Raw genomic sequence first — 19,797 nt, forward strand, 5'->3', positions numbered from 1 at the left:
CTGATCCTGTTTTGCAAATACTTAATGTCTACTGGTGCTTATGCAGCAAGTAGAGATTTCCAGAGACCTGTCAGAGGTGGGCTAAATTCATGCTTTCTCTTTCAGCACAGTATATAGATCAAAGTTGGCTGTACAGAACTATGTAATGATTGGGGTATTTCCGAAGAAATCTGATTAATTATTGAAGCATCGGGAAAAACAGTATACGAACATAAAAATGACCCTGTGCTTTACTGCTGGTGTTTCAGATTTCACAATTTGATAACCGAAAGCTGTTTACCCTTAAAAACAAACTGTTGCATGAGGGCTGCTCCAAAAGTAACATCTCCTATTTTATTACGTTGGTTCATGATGCCCGATGTGGACGTTGGTGGTACGGCAACATGGGGTGAACCTTCCTACCATATTCTGTGACAGTTTGCCATGTGACATGTGACAGCAGGGGGCAGCCTGACAAAATGGTGTCTGATATGGAAGTGTGAATGATGCAGAGGGGTGGAATTTAATTTCTCTATGCAGAAAAAAATACACCCATTGACATTCACTAACATTTGCTGAATGTTAATGGAGACCAAGCAGTGGATGTGAGCACAGTGAGGCAGTAGATGATGTGGCAACAGTGACAATGGAGCACCTCCACAGGTAAAAGCTTTTGTGAACGTGGCATGCAGGCTGTTGTTAATTGCTGGCAAAAATGCATAGCTAAAGCTGGTGACCATGTTGAAAAAGTGTTTTGTAGCTGACCGTTTTCTCCATCAAATTGTGTTGTGCTTTTTGTATCAGTTGTAGTTTCCATGGAAATAGATGGGATCTTTTACTTTCAGAACAACCAACATATTTTCTACAAATTACAAGTTCTGTTATTTGTCCTTTATAAATACTGTGTCATCGTATTTCCCAGGCTGTATTTGAAACAGATTTTCTTTACTTATTTCAGTGGTAAAGAAAGAGTACAGGTTAAAAATCTCTAGCAAAATATCTGACTTTGTATGTGTTCATGTGTAGTACATTTATATATGCATTCATTTCTGTATCTTCAGTATAAACGAGGAGGATTGGATTTAGCTACATGGCTTTGTCTTCTACATTATCTTTAACTCTATTTACCTTTAGGCAATCCAGACAAACCTTCATGATGTACTTAAATGCACTGTCTCATAATTCTCTTAGCATGGAATTAAAACTGCAGAAATCCACCAATCTGCATGCTTTAATCAGCAAAGTAATGCCAATGAACCTTACTGAACAAAATACAGCAACAAAACTAGATTGACTGGAGTAGATGAGATTGTTGCAAACATTTCACATGACTGATTGTTTGACAGCTCTAATTTCTGCAAAGATTAGTTCTCCCGTGGCTCAGAAGCAGAAAACTGCATTCTTCTGATTTACAGCAGTGGGAGATTCATCAGTGTTTTCTGCCAACTATCTGCAGCATCCTCTTCTTGCCTTTTTATTCATTTCTTGTTGCTGTCTGTTCTGTTCATTTATTTGTCATTTTAGATTTACAGCATTCTTAGAAAAAAAAAGCCAAAGCATGGACAGTTCTTAGGTGTTAAAATCCAGAAGGATCAAACAATCTGCATTGCAGATTATTTTTAAAGGAGTAACTGCACTGTTCCCAGTATATTCCAGAACACTTCTGTATTATCTTTCATTAGAGAATTACAGTGTGCTTTGTAAAAATTGGTGCTTTATTCCTCATACACCCACATTACCTAACAGGTGAGGTGGGTATGTTGACAGGTCAAAGGTGGGACCACCAAAGCATATTGCAGCTCACACTCTTCTTTCCCAGTTTTCTATTAAAATCTGCATAGCTCGAGTAAAACCTCCTAGATCCTGAAAAGATAAAGGCAAAGAGACCACCATGAAGCTTGTGCAAGTGTTTTGCTATGTTTTATTATCGCTGCTTTCAATTTAAACTGAAAACAAAACTAAATATCATTTTCTGTGGATTTCATGTGGAAATCATATGAAAGCAGAAGTTCTCTATGCATAAATTTGTGACTAACTTCATGATTTGCAAAATGAAATGCATAGCCAGGAGAGTTTTGAAGGAGACATGGACAGAAGAGTGGCCAAAACCTACAGAGAATGTTTTTTCTTCTCCTCAGCTGATCTCTCTTTGACAAAATTCATTTGCTTTAGGCTTTCTAAACCACTTCTAACTGCCAAAAGCAAACGGCTTTGCTTAAAGGAAGATAAGAGAGCTCTGGTGAATGTGCAGTGCTGTCATATCTTTGGTTTTAAAAGAACGATGGGTAACTTAATACTGGAAATTATGCAAAGATTAGAATTACAGTAAGGCAGATTAGTGTTTCATCACAGAACAATTATGTTAATTACAGAGGTACCTGGTGTTCACAAAAATACTAAATATATTTAACTTCTAGTATTTGTATAATCTGCTGTTTCATGTCTCCCAGAAATCAAACTAAATCAGTATCATGTATGGAGGCATTGCTGTTTCCAAGGTCAAATACTTTAAAATCTATTGTTCTATTATTTCTCTATCTCTTCTCCTACCAAGAACCTCATATAGGCCTTCATCTTGTTTGGGGGGATCTAACACATGGGTGGGACAGCCTTCAGTGACCATTGTTTTCTCCTAACTGCCAGGTTTGCCTCATTCAGGCAAATTGATGTTGTCATCCAGAGCCCAAAACTGACAGCCTTTTTCACTGTTTACCTGTAGCCCACGTCTTCTCTTTCTTACATCCTACTGCAAGTTAAGTGTGCTCATATACTCAATACTAACTTTACTGGTGCTCCACTGCAGAAATAGAAATCAACTCCAAAAGCCTTCTCAGCAGGGTTAATTATTCAAGCCCAACTCTGCATTGACATATGTAACCTGTTTCTGAACTTCAAGAACTTTTCTGAACTTTTGATTGCTTTCTATAACTCATTAACTTTGTACGTAGATGCACTCTGTAGGTTTTTAGATAAATAGATAAAAAGCCTTTCTGCTTTGTCCAGTTCTTTAACCTGAAGTGAAACATGATGTGAAAGCCATCATGGCAGGATCCTTGCCAGCCAAGGCCTGCAGCAACCCAGTTTGGTGACCAGAGCAGCCAGGGGCACCGAGGAGTCCTAAAGAGAGAAGGTCATGGTGGTGAGGCAGGTCCAAGATCAAGCTGAGAAATTAATGCAGGATATGTCCAGTAACCAGAGTCAGATATAGACCAGAGATTGCTAGGCAGGCCCATGGTGATGCGACGGGGTTAAGATCAAGCTGGGAAGCAGTTCCAAGGGTGAAGGTTCAGTGAGGCCCATGGCAAAGTCCCTGGGCTCGTGAGCAGAAGGTCTAAGTGGAGACCACAGGTAAGGCTTGTCAGGGCCAGTCAGCCCTACTGGTGCTCTGAGACATCCTTACCACTTTAAAGGCCAGTGCTATTTATCCTGAGCTGGAATACTTCAGATTTCATTAGTAATACAGAAGTAGCAACAGTGTTAGCAGCCACTTACAAGCAAAATAGTAGTGCATATGTAGAAGCAATCATGATGCTGCTGAAGTATCTTAAGCATTTGCTAAAACTTTTGTTACCTAGGAAGGATGGTCTGCTGGACTAAACACAGGAGGAGCCTGACCTCTGATCCACCATCTACTATATACATTGATGCACTCTGAAGGGAAATCATTTAAGTAACAATATCTTGAAGTTTGGCAGTACATAAGGATACTTCAGACACAGCCCTCCCCCCTTTTTAAAAAAAAAAATAAAAATCAAGGCCATTCTCAACAGTGCTAATGTTCTTTATATCCCATGTCTTGGAACTGTGGCTGGAAGTGAGATTCTGAAATCATGGCTTAGTTTTGTACCGATAAAACAGGGCTTACGAAATCTCTCTAAAATCTGTTATCTGAGAGGGTAATGACACCAGCCTTTTCAGAAGGCAAATAATGCTAAGATGTTTCATAAATGGGTTTTCAGTTTCATTTTTTGCAGTAGTGTAACATTGATAGAATAATGCATCTTACATACTGCATATGAAGGTGAAGGTTTAACTGTAGTAGGCAAATCCTACCCAAACTGGAGAACATTTACAGGAACAAAATTGGCTATAACTGCTTAGAAAAACTCTAGAGTTGGATGGTAGGTTTGTTCCTGCTTCTTTCCCATGAGCTGTACTTGTCCCAGTGGAGGGCAATGAGTAGAACTGGTGCATTAGTGAAAGGGAACTGGCATAATTTCAAGGCTTTTACTTGCTCCATCATTCCCTGTGGGTGGGACAAAATTTCAGGCTTCCACTTACAGTTTTTCAAGTTAGCATCAACTGTCTTCGTGTTCTTGGTCTGATGTCAAAATTGTTTTCTGGCAGCTGTCAGAACATTGATATCTTTTTAATTCTTTTTTCTTTTAATGAGGATGGAAAGCTTCTAAAACTGCACTGATGAAGGAAGGACAACCAGGAAGACAGGAAATGACAGACTCCTTAAATAAGGGAGGGTGTTCCACAGTCTAACATTTCTGAAGGAATTTCTGCCAATTAAAACAAGAAAGTGAAACAAAATATCTTTAATAATAGGATCAGAAAAGAGAAATTGCAGATCGTGAAAGCTCTTCTCAGGTTTTGTAACATAACATGCCTTGCACTGTGAGGCTATGGCAGTCACCGTGTATTAATGTGACAAATCAGTGGCACAAAATTGAAAGTAGTGGGTGTGTCAGTTGTAAAAACCAAAGGGAGAGGATTTAATATCCAAACACTCCCTACTAAGTTCCTTGAACTTTGGAAATTATGGCTTTCACAGGGAAGATTTTTATTGGAAGGAAGGGAAAAAAAGGTTGGGATGGGGGAGGATTGGAAACCTTAACTCTGAAACATTCAGGTTTAAGTTTGCTGTATAAATCCTCTGAGGGTAGCTAATCTGTAGTCAAATCTTACGGCTGAGGGTGGGGCCATCCAACGCCTTTCCATTTGGTATTTCCTTTGATATGTAAGCCCAGTTAATACATAATCATTTAAAACATAATACTGTGAAGATTTTCTAGATTAATTTATTGACTAAACTTATTCTCAGCTCAGTTTTGTTTGCAAAGCAGAAAAGTGAATTAGATCAAATGGAAATTACTCTAGAAATAAGAAAAGTATTTGCAGAGCAGATGCATACTTCTCTGTGCATAATGTATTTGAACAAACTTCCCTGGGATAAAATATGAACAGGCAGAAAGCTTATTTCAGTACAGTGGGTTTGAAAGGCAGCCATTTATGAGGCTCAGTTAATCAGTTTACCTAGGAGTGGAACATTTTGAAATAGGTTTAGTTTAGGTTTAGTTTACACAAAGGAGAATATGTTCAGTGCTAGCACAATGTACATCATCCCAGTATTTCCAAAACGCTGTCAATTTACCTTGGAAAGACCTCCTCAGTCATCAAATTTGGTTTGCTGAGGAGCTGAGTCTATTTTACTCTGTTTGAAAATGGAAATTTTTTTGTTGTGCACCACCAACAAGAAATATGAGGTTCATTGTGTTACTTATAGGAATCATTTAAGAGATGCTCAGTTATTTGAAGAAGTCATTCCAAACTGTGAGCAGTTTTTTCCTACTCTGCTGGAGTACACAAACATACCTTCAAATTCTGAACTCCTGGTTGTTACACAATCATTTATTATTTAAAAAGTACTTGTAAAGAGTTTAATTACTTTTTTAAGCTTCCTAGGGGTTCCATTTCAGCAAGACTTTGTCCTTGTGTTTGAACATCTTGTCAAAGAAACTGACTTGGTGACAGGAGGAAATATTTTTCTTTACTATATCTGTTGAATAAATATAACATGACTACGTGTTTCAGAGAACCCATATTAACTGGTGTGAGTGATTAAAGATTGGTTTGCAGCCAGTTGTACAGTGAGTCCCTGGTGACTCTGAGGTGGGGAATAACTGCATTGGTTGGTTGGTAGCAGCATCTGCTGTTCTGTACTCGAACTATTGGATGTGAAGCCAGTGGGAGCCAGCTCAGCTCTGTGTCTCACTGCCAGCCCTTAGAATTATTCTTACTTTTCTTAAAAAAAATAAAAAATAAAAAGTCTAGAGTAATATTGGTTCACAAAGAACGTTCTGTTCATTGTGAAAGTAATGCATAGCTTCTCCTAACTACTAATTTTGTATGTTAAGAATAATAACTGATACATCAATCAAATGCATGTTTTCTCCCATACTTCCTTGTGGTTTTCTTTGCATATATAATTGCTTGTAATTATTTAAATTCAATTATGTACTCACCTTTCAGTAGGCTGCGTGTATTTTGTCTGTATTTTCATGGTCGAGAGATAAAATACCAGATGCATTTTCCTGGGCATTACTCTATTCTTGAGGTGCTAGAAGTTCGATGCTGCCGTGAACAGTGGATTATCCCACTGATGTCGGTGAACAACCAGGTTATAAAGACATAGAGAGTCCTGATAAATGGAATTTATTGTGCGTGATTTATGAATTGTTTACATACTATCCTGAAATGTGTGACATACGAATCTGCATATCATTGTTACTGAATAAATGCTTACAAAATTCAGCAGTGAAAATTTGGGAATGGTGAATATTGGTTATAGGAATGCCATATTAACAGCAAGCAACATTGAATTTAAATAAACATTGAATTGAAGGATGTTTTTAAAAAACTACAATAAATATATTTTTTTTTTACTTCAAGTTCTTTCATTTGTGATCATAAAGGACAGATACTAGTTGTCCTGTACTGAAAGGTATAAAACTGTAACGTGTTTTGCTGCGACTGAATTGCAAGTAAAAGTAATTGATGTTCCGTTAATTTATGTTCCATGGGTGTTGTTCCTTCTCATTTCATGTGTGCTCTGGAGGATGGACTACTGACTAGTTGTGTCTTCTCCTCCTCAGTGTTCTGCAGAATGCGGTGATGGGATCCGCACACGTTCAGTGGTCTGTATGACCAATCATGTCAGCAGTTTGCCTCTGGAAGGCTGTGGCAATAACAGACCCTCCGAAACAACTCCCTGTAATAATGGTCCCTGTGCTGGTAGAGTGGAATGGTTTGCTGGGAGCTGGTCACAGGTAACCGTTACATTTAACACATCTGCGTGTTTTCCATGGGCATCTTCATCTTTCTTTTTTCTTTGGTTCCCCCCACACAAGGATGATGTGTACCCTAAGATATTTCTACATCTCTGTGGAATGCTTGGATATCTTTTATCTTTTTTCTGTGTTTTACTGAAGTAATGTTCTCTGCTTTTCTTCACCTCCTTTTTTTTTTTTTTTTTGCTTTTTTACTTTGAGGAAAATAAGACTGTCTTCTTTTCCTCCTTACCTTAATTTTTATTTCTATTCTACTTACTCAACATATTTATGAAATGAGATGTCAGAAAGCTGTTAAGTTAGATCCTTTGTAATCATGTAGATCTATGGGGTGGATATAGACAATAGATAGAAGATGCAAGATAGTCAACAGCAGTGACTAAAACCAAAAGCTGGCTTCTGTTTCGCTGTGTTGAAGAAAAGAACAAAATGTGGTTAGTGGCCAGTATTGTGACGTTCCTTTTTCAAGGTAAATAGTTTCCTTGATCTACACATCAATATTCTTTCTCATTCTTACTGAACATTTCTGCTGTCAGATTCAAAGGAATTTCAGAAGCTGTCAGCTGGTGCCCAGGCATTTATGTCCCTTTGTATAGGCATTTCTTCAAGTTCTTAGGGAAAAGTCTCTTGGCCATGCTGTTAACTCACTGCATTTCAGATTCCAGTTGGTAAGGACTTGGAAATTAAACTGGTACAGCTGAGATGGACATTTACATGCAAATGCTTCCAAGTGTAAGTGATAACTGTTTGTGTTGTAGAACAGTAATAATAACTTCAGACTTAAAACATGCAGTTTTAATAACGTAAAATCTGAGCCATGACTTACACTGCTCCATGCAGGTGAATAGGAACTTTGTACCCATTCCTGTTGTCACTGAAAGAAGTGTACAATATGGTCATTCTAACTCTCTCCATCCTGGTCTGAGTAAGGAAGTTTCTTTCCTTCAAATTTTGCTGTTCTCTTAAGTCTGATTCACCTTCTTTGTTTGTATGAGATGGGTTTGTGTTTGATGCATAGCAATGGAACAGTGTATTTGCTGTACAGTGTCTGACAATATCAGTTCTACCAGCCAAATCCTGACTTTAAATACCTCAATGAAAGCAAGCAGTCAGTAGACCGGAGCAGGGAGCATTGGTGGGTGATGTTCTGCATTTTGCTTCATTAGAACCAAGAATTTTAAGACGCTGCCTGTTGGAAGAACCATTAAAAGAGAGCAGTGACAGACCTGTTCAGTGTTAAGAGAAAGTGTAGTTATCTTACTTTGTATAGGGTTCATTTAGGTACATTCATTTTCATTTGTCTTGCATTTTGGGCAGTATCACAAATTCCACTCTCTCTCTCTTTCTATATATATATAAAAAAACAACATTCACTTGTTTAAGTCTAGAATAAACCCTTGAAAGTCATGTCCCTTTATGCAGTGTACAGCATACATAGCTGTAATCATCTAAAAACAAATTTTAAAAGAGCCAGTAATTTTATTATTTGTGTATTTAACCTTCAAATGTGCAGTGAGAGTCCACGTGAGTTAAATTTGCTTTCCAACACTGCAGCACACAGACATCAGCAAACATGAAAAGCACATGCTGGCAGATCAAGGCATTTTCTTTAAGCCACAAAATGTGGGGATGTGTGAAGCTCCAGTACAGTGCTCTAACTTTGGAACCTCAAAGAAAGGTTCAGTGCATGCAATCCTGCTTCAGCCAGAAGCAGTAACACTGTTTATGAAGAAAATAAGTTATGATGCTTCTCTTTTTGTTAGAAAAATTCAAGTCCATTTCTATTTGTAGCTACAGGCAAAATGAAACTACTACACCTCTCCAAATGCACACTTGTAGCCATATCTCTTATTCTTCTGAACAATAATTAGTTCTATGTTTTCAGTCTTTTGTAGCACTTGGAATAAAAACAAACAGTACAGTTTTAGCCCCTGTAACCATTTTTAAGATTTAAAGTTAAATATATAATACCTAAAACTTATAATCCATTTTCACTTGATTAATTAAGTCATTACTATATCCTGTGGCATTTTCTTGTGACTAGTTCCTAACTGACTGCTGGGTACTTTGGCAATGCTATATACAAATAATAACAATCCAAGGGTTATCTGGGTTACTGTTGTGGGTCTCAGGGATAAAATCCCTATGGTAGGTTCTTGAAATCCCTTGTGGTAGGTTCTTACAAAATACTTTACCATTTTCCTTTTTCCTTAAGTCATACCTATACCACAAATTGAAGGAAGGATATAGTTAACTTAATTTTACCATTGACAGAAAGAACCTGTTAAAACAAGTTGATGAGTTTTGGTTGATAGTGACTGAATGTGTAATTAAAAACAGGGAGTGAGCAATGGTTTACAAGTTTTCCTGATGAATAGTAATTTTAAGTATGCATGTGTGTATGCGCTCGTATTCTTTTATTTAAGGAACAGGTGATGTGGACAAATACATTACTTCAGAAACGAGTTGAGGGACACAGTAGAAGAACAAATCCTACTACTTTTGTGTTGTCTGTCCCAGTGCTCTACTGAATGTGGTGGTGGAACTCAGCAAAGGGAAGTCATTTGTGTCAGGAAAACCGAAGGCAAATTTGATGTTTTGAACCCCTACGAATGCTCATATTTGGAAAGACCTCCCAGCCAGCAATCCTGCTACCTCAAACCCTGCGGATCTAAATGGTTTCATACAGAATGGAGCACAGTAAGTCTGCTATGCTTTTCTATGGCTTGTTTTGTTTGATGCATCTTTTTCTGTGTATGTTGAAAGGGAACCACATTGGGTTAAAACTGTCAATCATTAAATAAGGCTTAATCTTGCATAGACATTGCGCTAAAAAGAAAGCATACTTACTCATGATTCAGTGGAGCTTATGCTTCAGTTTGAGTTCCCCTTGTCAAGAACCTTGAGAAAATTCCTCATCCAAGTGAAACAAGATTGTTGTTTTTTTCCCACTTTCAGTAAATGCTCAACTAGGCAGCTCTGGAAGGCAGAGAAGAAGGTAGAATGATTTTAACAAAATAAATCCAATGAAGGAAGTCCTAATCTTTGTTCCTTACTTTGCAGATGTGTGTAGATGTTTATTTCAAAATAAAGATGCCAATTGCTCTCATGATAAAGTTATGTAGGTTTAAGTGTCTCCTTTGATGTTACTGTAAATTAATTCTTTACTGTTAGTTTAGATTACATAATTTTAATTAGAAAACTCATTTTCAAGTATGAATCTGCAAGTGTGTAACCACAAGAGAACCAGATGTGTGCATCCACAGCACACAGCAGATAAATTCTTTCTGAGAGGCATGAGAAAGAAGCTGTTAAAACTGAGAGTCTGATAGGAACTTAGAGAACCCCGGCCATTGTTTAAGTCCCTATTCCTAAGAAGTATCTTAAAGTCATAAAACGTGTAAGCCTTTGTGACCACCTCCTTCATGTACAAATGCATTCGGTTTCTCTATGCATTGTTCTGTTCTCCTTTTGACACCATTATGTAGAAAGTATGTGATGTTTCTTACTGTTAAAACGGAAGAAAAAGGATCAGAGGATCAGTTGTGATCAGAATAGGTATTTCAGAGCCCCCTGTACGGGATTTTGAAACTGTCCAGTTTGTATCTTCAGCAGACATTTTACTTGATCCAGAATCAATGGCATGACTTCTTCAGTCATGGGCATTTAGTGGCTGGCTGATGCAGAATGCTGGGTTTTATATATATCATATTGTACATAGCCTCTAAATTCTATCTCGGTTCCATTTCAAGTACTTTAAGATCTCCACAAATCACAATAGAAGTTGGGGTTATTTTGCTGTGGTTGTTCGATATGGAATAATTAAAATATTCTATACAGGTGTATAATGACTGATTACATAAAAAACTGAATGTATTCTTTTACTGTTGCAGAAGGGCTGGTTCTTTCCAAATTTCAGAAGAGCTGTGCATCAAGATCAGAGAACCTTCTAAGACTCTATTATTGTGAATACTTCAGTTTGCTACAGTACCCGATTTTATGTTAGTGATAGGTTGTTTTTGCTATGTTAGGGGGAAAAAACAAACAAACAAATAAACAAGAAACATGCAAAAACACTCAGAAAAGATTCTGACTACTTTGGGGCAATTAAAGTTTCTATAATTATAAATGACCCAGGCTTAATTAAGCCTGTGAGCATTTAGGTCTTTCTGGACAGTGAGCCAAAACTGAAAGGCCTTGCTCAGACAGAATTCTTAAAGTGAACAGGGGATTTGCTTCAATGATAATTTGTATAATAATTGACTTTGGAAATAGCAGGACTGGCAATTACAAAAGTCTTTGGCTTTGAAACAGATTTTGAAGGAACGCAGAAATATTTTCTTTAGAAATTAAAAGGAACCTTTAGTGCTTGGTAAATCATTGTGCTGGAAGAATTGGAAAATAAGCAAGCACTAGAGAAACAGCAATTAAAATGATTCCTGACTGTATAGAAATGGAGGCAAAAGGGCAGTGAAGGCCAGTGCAGTCAAGTAGTTCAGCACAGGAAGTTGTTGAAATAAGGAGTACAAACCTTGTGGAAAGAGTAGGTTTGGAAGATACATATAAATAAGCAAAGGAGAATAAATCTAATTAGAGAAACAGGAAGCTAACAAATAAATTCAGAAAGGGAGACATTCTTGCGTGCTTTCAGTTGCAGAGTCTCACATGATTATTTGTTCAGTTGCTCTCCCTATAGACAAGAATGTATTTGAACTTTGGAAATTGCAGCTCTGTGTTAAGGACTTTACAGTTAGAAACCAAAATTTACAGAAATGGAGAAGTTGATAAAAGGCTACTACAATATACATGGATGTGCCCTTCAGGTTCCCATTTTTGTCTCTATCTTAGCAAAATCTCCTATAGCCTTCATGAACACTGTTTTTTGTTGCAGTGTTCCAAGTCCTGTGAAGGAGGATTTAGAGTTCGAGAGGTGCGATGTCTGTCAGATGACATGACAACCAGTACTCACTGTGATCCACAACTTAAACCTGAAGAAAAAGAACCGTGTAACACACAGGACTGTATCCCTGAAATAGGTAAAGTAGAGGAACTTTGTGTTTCAACCGTGGAACTCCATCTAGTGGAGAAAGAGGTTGTAGAGTTTTTCTTTCTCAAGTACAGAATTTTGTTTTTACACAAACTTTGGCTCTTCTCTGTGGTTGAAGGTTTTTGTTTTCATTCCTGATTAAAAAATCTTTTTTCTTTGAAGTACTTAAAAATTTGGCTTTCTTTTAGAGTTGCCAAGAATGTGAGAAATGTGCTGCTGTGGAAATGGCACAGATTGGTGTTTTTATACAACTTCTTTGCATTCTCAATTGTTTCACTTTGCAGATTCTTGAAAAAAACCCACCAAGAACAAAAGATCAGGCATCATACAGCGTGTTTGGTAATAGTTCTATAAGAAACAGCAACATTAAGTGTGATGTTTAATGTAAGAACAGAAATAGAAAAAAATTGTTTTTCTTCTCCATAAACTTCCAGTGTGGCTTGAACACTTTTTCCTCAAGATTTTGAAGACATTCAGGACAATTATGTCATTTTATTTTCTACAGAGTAAATACATCAAGTTTTTCAGGCATTAAAATTAGTCATTCTTCTCCTACAGATTTGACTTTTGCATTGTTGAGAATGCTAGGAAAAGGAAAACACAAGTATTCAGAACTAGTTTGAACTCATATTCTACAACAATTATTTTAATACTGAGAATTATTCTTTAACATACATTAATTACTTTAAAAACCGGTATGCCAGCATTGTGCAGTTGTACAATACTGTTGCATTGCTGTTGTTTCTTTTCCAGTTAAAACAGACTTGTACAGAATGGATCATTTTTAGAAACAATATTAGCATTTTGTCATTTGGTCTTTTTCGCTGCCTAAGTTTCAGTGATCACATAATGGTATTAGCTGTCACTTAGAATCTAACTAAACCCATTGAATGTTAAGAAAAGCATGAAAATGTGAGCAGACTACATCAGAACAGCTTAAAAAGTAATGGGGAATGTTAAGAACACCAATTGTTTTGTTTGTTTGATTGGTTTTGGTTTTGTTTTAATCCGGTTATTTTCAACCAATCACAGTATTTGTGATGAGGGCTGTGGTTTACTCAGCAGTGGTTTATTGAAACTTGGCATTACTTGAAAATAAATGTTTGCAGGTTCTGTTGCCATCAGTGCACTGCCACAAGAATTTAGTACCTCGGAATCTAAAAATGAAGTGGAGAGGTACCTAAGGGGAGAAAACCAGAAACTTCCCAATCATTTTTATTTAAGCCAGTTGTTTAAGTATTCCTAAGGATAATCACACTTCATCCAAGTCTTTATATATCTTGATCAAATGTGGAAAAACTTTAATCACCTAACTAGCTATTTGTGTAGGTAGCCTATTTTAATTTGACAATATAGGTTAAGGGAATCTTACATGGTAGAGGAAAAGGTGTTGGTTATTTATTTTTCTGCTGTTGTTTTCTTCAGTTTATTCTCTCTTCCTTTTCTTTCCACAGATGAGAACTGCAAAGATAAATACTACAACTGCAATGTTGTGGTTCAAGCCCGGCTTTGTGTCTACACCTATTACAAAACAGCCTGTTGTGCATCCTGTACACGTGTGGCAAATAGACAGTCTGGGTTTCTAGGACACAGATAACAAATACTCTTCTACTCAAAGCAGCAATGTCAGTCTTCAGATGAAGCTTGAACAGTGTTACTGTTTTGACTAGAGCAGGTTTTAGCTTCTTAAAGAGGTGGTTTTTATACTGCTGAGTACATCAAGACACCACATCCTTTCAATTACATTTATTGTGCAGTTGTATCTTTCTAAAAATGTTTGTTGTAAAACCGTGATCTCTTTAAAGCATTAATTTGTATTGATAGCATTCTTTGCACCTCCTCATTGAATAATTATTTAAAGAACATGCCAGCCTTACTATTATGAAATTAATGTTAAAAAAAAAAAAATCAGATCTAGGCAATTACAGCAGATGTTTAACTAGTATGAGTGCGACTGCTATATTGTTTTCTGAGTGCTTGCCCTTACTTCGGTGTTTTGAACTGCCTTAAAGTAGCAGATGAAATCAATGAAACGTGCACATGAGAATAATTATTCTACCAAGAACCCACCCCTTGGAGACCCATTCATGTTCAGTTTTTTAGCGCTCAAATGTATATTTTTAATTACTTCAGTCCATTCATAATAGTAATGGTTATACTCTTTCACTTATACTTTTAGCTAACTTCCTGTCCTCGGGTAGCAGATATATACACATTTGACTGCCAAAAAGTGCCTTTATATTTAATTCATAAACCTATAGAGTTACATTTTTCTAATTTTGTATAGATTTTAAAATGTTACCTACCAGAGTGCCTTTAGCCCATTAAGCCTTTAACAGCTGCAGCCGTCAATGATATTTACCAGAAAGGTGAGGAGCCTTTGCTGGTGTTTAAAAAAAAAGAAATATTTCCATTGGCAAGGTCTCTTTTCTGTAGGGCAGTTTTTCAATGAACTGATACCTCGCCTAATGTCTTGTCTCTGCACTATTGCTTAACCAGTACCATGCAAATATACCACGTCTAGTTGTTGTCTGCATATCAGAGCCTTCCTAAGCAACACCACCAACAGATGCACACCTCTGTGCTTTGTAGTCATCTGTTACTCTTGGTATCAGCTCTGTAAGTGTGGCAGCTGAATATTTGTAATAAGATCTCAACTATTGGTGTTTTTTGGATTTTGATGAGTTATTACAACATGCTTGTCTTCTTTACTCAGTGTTTCACTCATCAGATCTGTTCATACCACTCTCTTTGTACTACTCAAGAAAGTCTCTGCTTACGTGCTGAGTGTCTGTTAGTAGAGTTTAACTTGCATTGAAGTTGTAATAAGCAATAAGACTATGATTCAATGAACTTACATGATGATTTTTCATTTTTGTAATTGCTGTATTTGGCCTTGTGATTTGGTAAAGGTAAGCAGAATGTGCTGTGCAATGCAAATGAAAATGTTTGTGTTATCTGCACATTCTCTAGCTTTTACCTCTGAGGTCATTCAAATGTGTAAATAAGGCTGAGGGAAGAAATCAATATCTCTGCTCATACAACTGGTTATTGCCTTCAAAATAGTGATATCCAGCTGCACATCTATTTTAATGTGCCCGTGGCCTAAATTGAGAAACAGTTTTAATGATGTGTTAAACCTCCCCCAGTGATGTGATAGTACAGTGATTAAGGGGTCCTGCTACTGGATAAGAGGCATATTTGAACCTCATTTAGGATTTGTATCAGAGCCCATCATAGATGATCCATCTGTAAATGTGCATCTGTTCTTGTTTTCTTCATACCACTCTGGTAGAGGTAATGTGGAAGAATGGGTACTGGGAGGCAAAGGTTACTGCTGTGCTGCCAGTTGCACCAGTCCATGTGCTGGAAGCTACGAGCACAGGAAGGTAGCACTCCTCTAGTCTAAAAGCTGCATTGGACTGAGACAAACCTTAGATATTTTGATTCAGTTACTCATGAAGAATGTATTTACAGCCACAATGAAGTATTAAGAAGTGTTTCCCCTAAACTTTGAAGTTACTTTTTGTGATTATAAACCAATAATGTCATTGGATGTTTCTGTATACTGTGTCTTGGGCTTTTTCACTGTACTTAGTTGACATAAAGCCTCTAGAAACAGACATGCTAATTAGAAAACCTTCAGTAAACAGAACTTTTGCAGTTCTGTTTCCTTGTATTATAAAAATCTATCCATGAGGGTAACTTAAATATTCATGATCATATTATATTCATTAAATTCTTGACCAAAGACTGATACAGAGAAAGTGCAGTATATTAGCTCTGGAATCCAGTATTTGTAAATATAGGTTTTCATCTTAGTGTTCCATTGCAGCAGATCTTGACATACAGCTTATAATTTTTGCTGTTATCTCTTTTGTGTCAAGGAAGTGTATCCTGTCAGCTTGAGGAAAAGATTCATTCCATAAAAAGAATTGGTGAAAACTGCAACGAGAATGAAATATGTGGAAGTAATAAGGTTTGCAAACGATTCATAGACAGTAATCTGCTTGCACGTACTCTCCGCTGTGAGAAGGCAAGTCAGCAAGCAGGCAAGTGATCCTGGCCTTTCATCAGATCTGTTGCCATGCTCTGGAATATATGACCAATATGACCATTGGGTTGTTCTACAAGGATTATCATCATGTAGGCATCATTCAGCTGCCATGCCACTAAAGTAAACAATGAATGGGAGCTAAGTATCAAAGAATATATATGTAGTGATATAATCCGGTGTTACTCTTAAGCTGTGGAGCTTTGTGAATTGAATGCAGTGAATTATGTTTATACAAATTATATATAAATTAGTGTTGGCTTTTTTTTTTTTTTTAATTTTTATTTTTTAGTTAAAGGACAGATTTCAGATGTAGCAGTTAAAAAAGATTGTATCACCTAATTGAACATCTGGTGATACGGAAACTGCTAAAATCTTGCTTAACTTGATCATTCATCTTCTCATGTTTCAGTATAATCAAAATACTTTTTCCTGAAATATGAACTATCAAACTCTTCTTTCAGCAGTCTGATGTAGAACTAATATTACCTACAAAGCAAGTGCTATGCTAATATTCCACTGTCATACAAAGTGCATTTTGAAATGGTGACCACAGCATTTGCTTTATAGAGCAGTGCACTGTCTTAGGATGATGCCCACAGGGGCCTGATGTTACTTTCATGATTTTACTGAAAATGACAGTTGACCTTCATGGATGCAGTAAAGTTAGATCAAGTTTAAAACAAATATAAGTAAAAATTGATTCAGGCTTCTGTTGTTTATATTTCCTTTTACTGGTCTTGTAAAATCAATCAAAATCCCTCAGGAAAAGAATTGAAAAATTGCTTCCTTACCTTACAGATTTTTACTTTATACAGTCTGAGAAGACCAGAGTTAGTGTAAGAAAGCTGCGTTAGATTTTTTGTTATTATAGAGTTTAATCAATATAACTGCTTGTAGGGGAAAAAGAGGCATGCTGCTTTCTATCCTCCAGACATGCAGCTGACAGAATCAGCTCCATGTAGAGCAGGTTCTGTGTCTCAAGCGCTCTCTTCCTAGAACTGAAGACTGTTTGTGCAGTTGTTTGTTGTTATCAGGGGTCCATCGTGGTTTGTTACCTCTTCTCAGTGCCAGGTCTAAGCATGTGCAGGTGGGATTGGTTGTGTACAGCAGTTGCATGCTACGTTTGACAACACTTACTAGCAGGGTTGAATTTATGGAGTTTTCCCTCTCGCCAGCTGAGAAACTGAAGACAGTGTGTAGTGTGCAAGCGGGAGGTTTGCTGCTGTGGGAATGACCCTGTGTCTGGCAGCAGAGTCCTGGGAAGTGCAGTGTGAAAGATGTGGGTGTTTTTCCAAGTCAACTACCCTTAAAGTGTTTTTGCTCTCTGACTTAATGCAGGACTACCCCAGTATCCCTGCACAGGGAATGAGCATCTTCCTTATTACATGCATAATCTTTTTTCTTCTTTTCCCCAGTGCTTGAGTGAATCAGCAAATTGAGAACTTTCTGTATGAATGGAGCAGTGCTGGCAGCAGCTTGTGGCTAACAGAACTTCTAAATAGCTGTGGAGGTTACACCTCTTGAAGGAATATCTTGCCTTCACTCTTACTAACCTATGCATCCATAAGTAGTAAATTGTGCTCTCCGGGGCCTTCTTTTGTGTTTGAAACACAATTCTGAACACAGAAATAAACTTCCTGTATTCTTAACATCACATACAGAATATGTCTGTGGGAACTACATTGGTTAGTAAATGTAGTAACATTGTACATTCTATATCTGAAATGAAAAATCAACCAGTAATCATTTTCAGTATAGTTAGTATATCTTAAAGCAAAGTTGTCAGCATTATCTTAATAGTGTGGGTGAAATTCAGGCCTGGAGAAAGGAAGAAAATTTAATAACTCACACCAGACTGAACTTGGATCTTTGCTTATCAGCTTTTAGCAGTGAGAATTAAAGAATGCAACTTCCAGTCTTCTGTATCCCAATTCACTTTAAGGGATTATAAATCAAACTACCAACATACTTGGAGAAGAGCTTAATTCTGAGCAATCAGCCGCCTTGCAGTGACAATCTTCCTTTCTGCTTGGCCTAACTGCGTTGTCTGTGTTGTGCTGGGGTCTTGTGAGACGTGGTCCTGGCAGCTTGGGCTGCCCACACTTGGGCTCCACGCAGCTGGTCAGGAGGCTCTGAAGCCTTCCTTACCCGCATGGATCAGTGAACATAATGCTACGAGTGACTAAAAAACCATAACATTTTTATATATAAAAAAATGTATTTCTGCTTGACCCTGATAATTGATTTTGGCAGAAGAAGGATATACTTTATTGTAACTTATTTTGTTGTTATTTGTAAATACAAGATGTCTATGGGAGATTTGTATTCTGAGCTGTGTGTACGGAACCGGCTACTGCACCGAAATGCTTCAAATATTTAGAATATGCAGATGTTTATTAAAAGGGACCTAATATGTATTTATTTACATATACTATTCACCTTTTGTCTGGCTCTTTCATTATACTGACCCAGCTTCTATGGAATTTTATATGCATGTATTACATATGTATTTTTGTATATATGTCATACTGTAAATCGATAATATAATTTCCTAAGCCTTCGATTAGCCCATTCTGTTGTGAATTGAAGGGGAGTTTAGGCAGGTTGCTTTCTGACTCGTTCAGGAATAAATACGTACCCGTGGCAATGCACCTGAACCAGACCTGTACAGCATCCATTTCATACTGTATACATTTTCTCTCGGATGAAAAACAAAGTGTTAACTATTTTTATGACTAATTTATTTTTTATTATTTGGAAAAAATAAAGTTAATTCCAGACGAACTGGCGTCACACGGTTTATTGAGGGGTCGCCGTGCGGTGTGTGCCCGGCTCACAGCTGCGCTCAGACCCGGCAGTGGCGGCTGCTTCTGGAACCTTCCGCAGGTGAAGTTCTCGCCGCTCCTTCAGTCCAAAAAAAAAAAGTCAAAACCGCAGGTAAAACTGGAGTCCTGCAGCGCTCCCTTGTGTTGTGTAGCCGAGATGCACCCGCAGCTCCCCGCTATTTACCACCCTGTGCACCGGGACTTACAACGCGCCTCTGCGGCCTGAGCCGGGCGGGGCAGCACGAAGCGTCTCCATCACCATGTAGTGGAACCGGGCCTCGGGAAGCAGCGCGTCGTTGTGTGGCTGCCTCAGCGGTAAGTGGGGAGAGGGATCGAAAATCAGGGCAGAAAAGCTGCAAGTGTTCCTAAAACGTGTGCTTTGTGCCTGGGAATGGAGGTGCTGAGCTTTATCAGCTTGTTTGGGATCTCTTCATTTCTGTTTTAATTCCTCCCACTTGTTTGTCGTTACAAGTGGCCATGTGCTAACAGTCGGGCCTTTCCTTACAGAAGGCGGTAAGTTCCCAGGGACAGTGTTTAAAAACATTTGGATACTTTATCTACGCCATCTAGATCTCACAGTGAAATGTATTGCTGTTTGTATTGCTATTTATCAGCTGCTACTTTTTATCTTATTTAAAAGATACAATTTATCACTATGAGTTTAAAAAAAAAAAAAAAAAAAAAGGAGTTTTAGTTCTTTGAAACAAAGGTTTAAAACCCTCCGTTTGTGAGTGCAGCTCTTTGTTTTGGGCGTTCTGGGTCCTGGTTTCCAGTATGTTCCCCCACTGTATCAGCTGCTGCTTAGTGGGTGGC

The 19,797-nt window shown here is 37.6% G+C and overlaps 1 protein-coding gene across 4 annotated transcripts in view; it reads left to right on the forward strand.

Moving 5' to 3' along the window:
* THSD4 (thrombospondin type 1 domain containing 4) overlaps nt 1-18,943 on the forward strand; it is a 239,853-nt gene extending 220,910 nt beyond the window's left edge. For all 4 annotated transcript variants that reach the window (XM_032446790.1, XM_015872714.2, XM_015872715.2 and 1 more), the window contains 4 exons: nt 6,861-7,034; nt 9,576-9,755; nt 11,947-12,091; nt 13,557-18,943. In XM_032446790.1, coding sequence (XP_032302681.1) covers nt 6,861-7,034; nt 9,576-9,755; nt 11,947-12,091; nt 13,557-13,699 — 642 coding nt within the window. In that variant the 3' untranslated portion in view covers nt 13,700-18,943. The remainder of the gene's footprint in view (nt 1-6,860; nt 7,035-9,575; nt 9,756-11,946; nt 12,092-13,556) is intronic.
* Nucleotides 18,944-19,797: the final 854 nt, after the last annotated feature.

The sequence above is a fragment of the Coturnix japonica genome, chromosome 10 (assembly GCF_001577835.2).
Source record: "Coturnix japonica isolate 7356 chromosome 10, Coturnix japonica 2.1, whole genome shotgun sequence".
Classification (NCBI taxonomy): domain Eukaryota; kingdom Metazoa; phylum Chordata; class Aves; order Galliformes; family Phasianidae; genus Coturnix; species Coturnix japonica.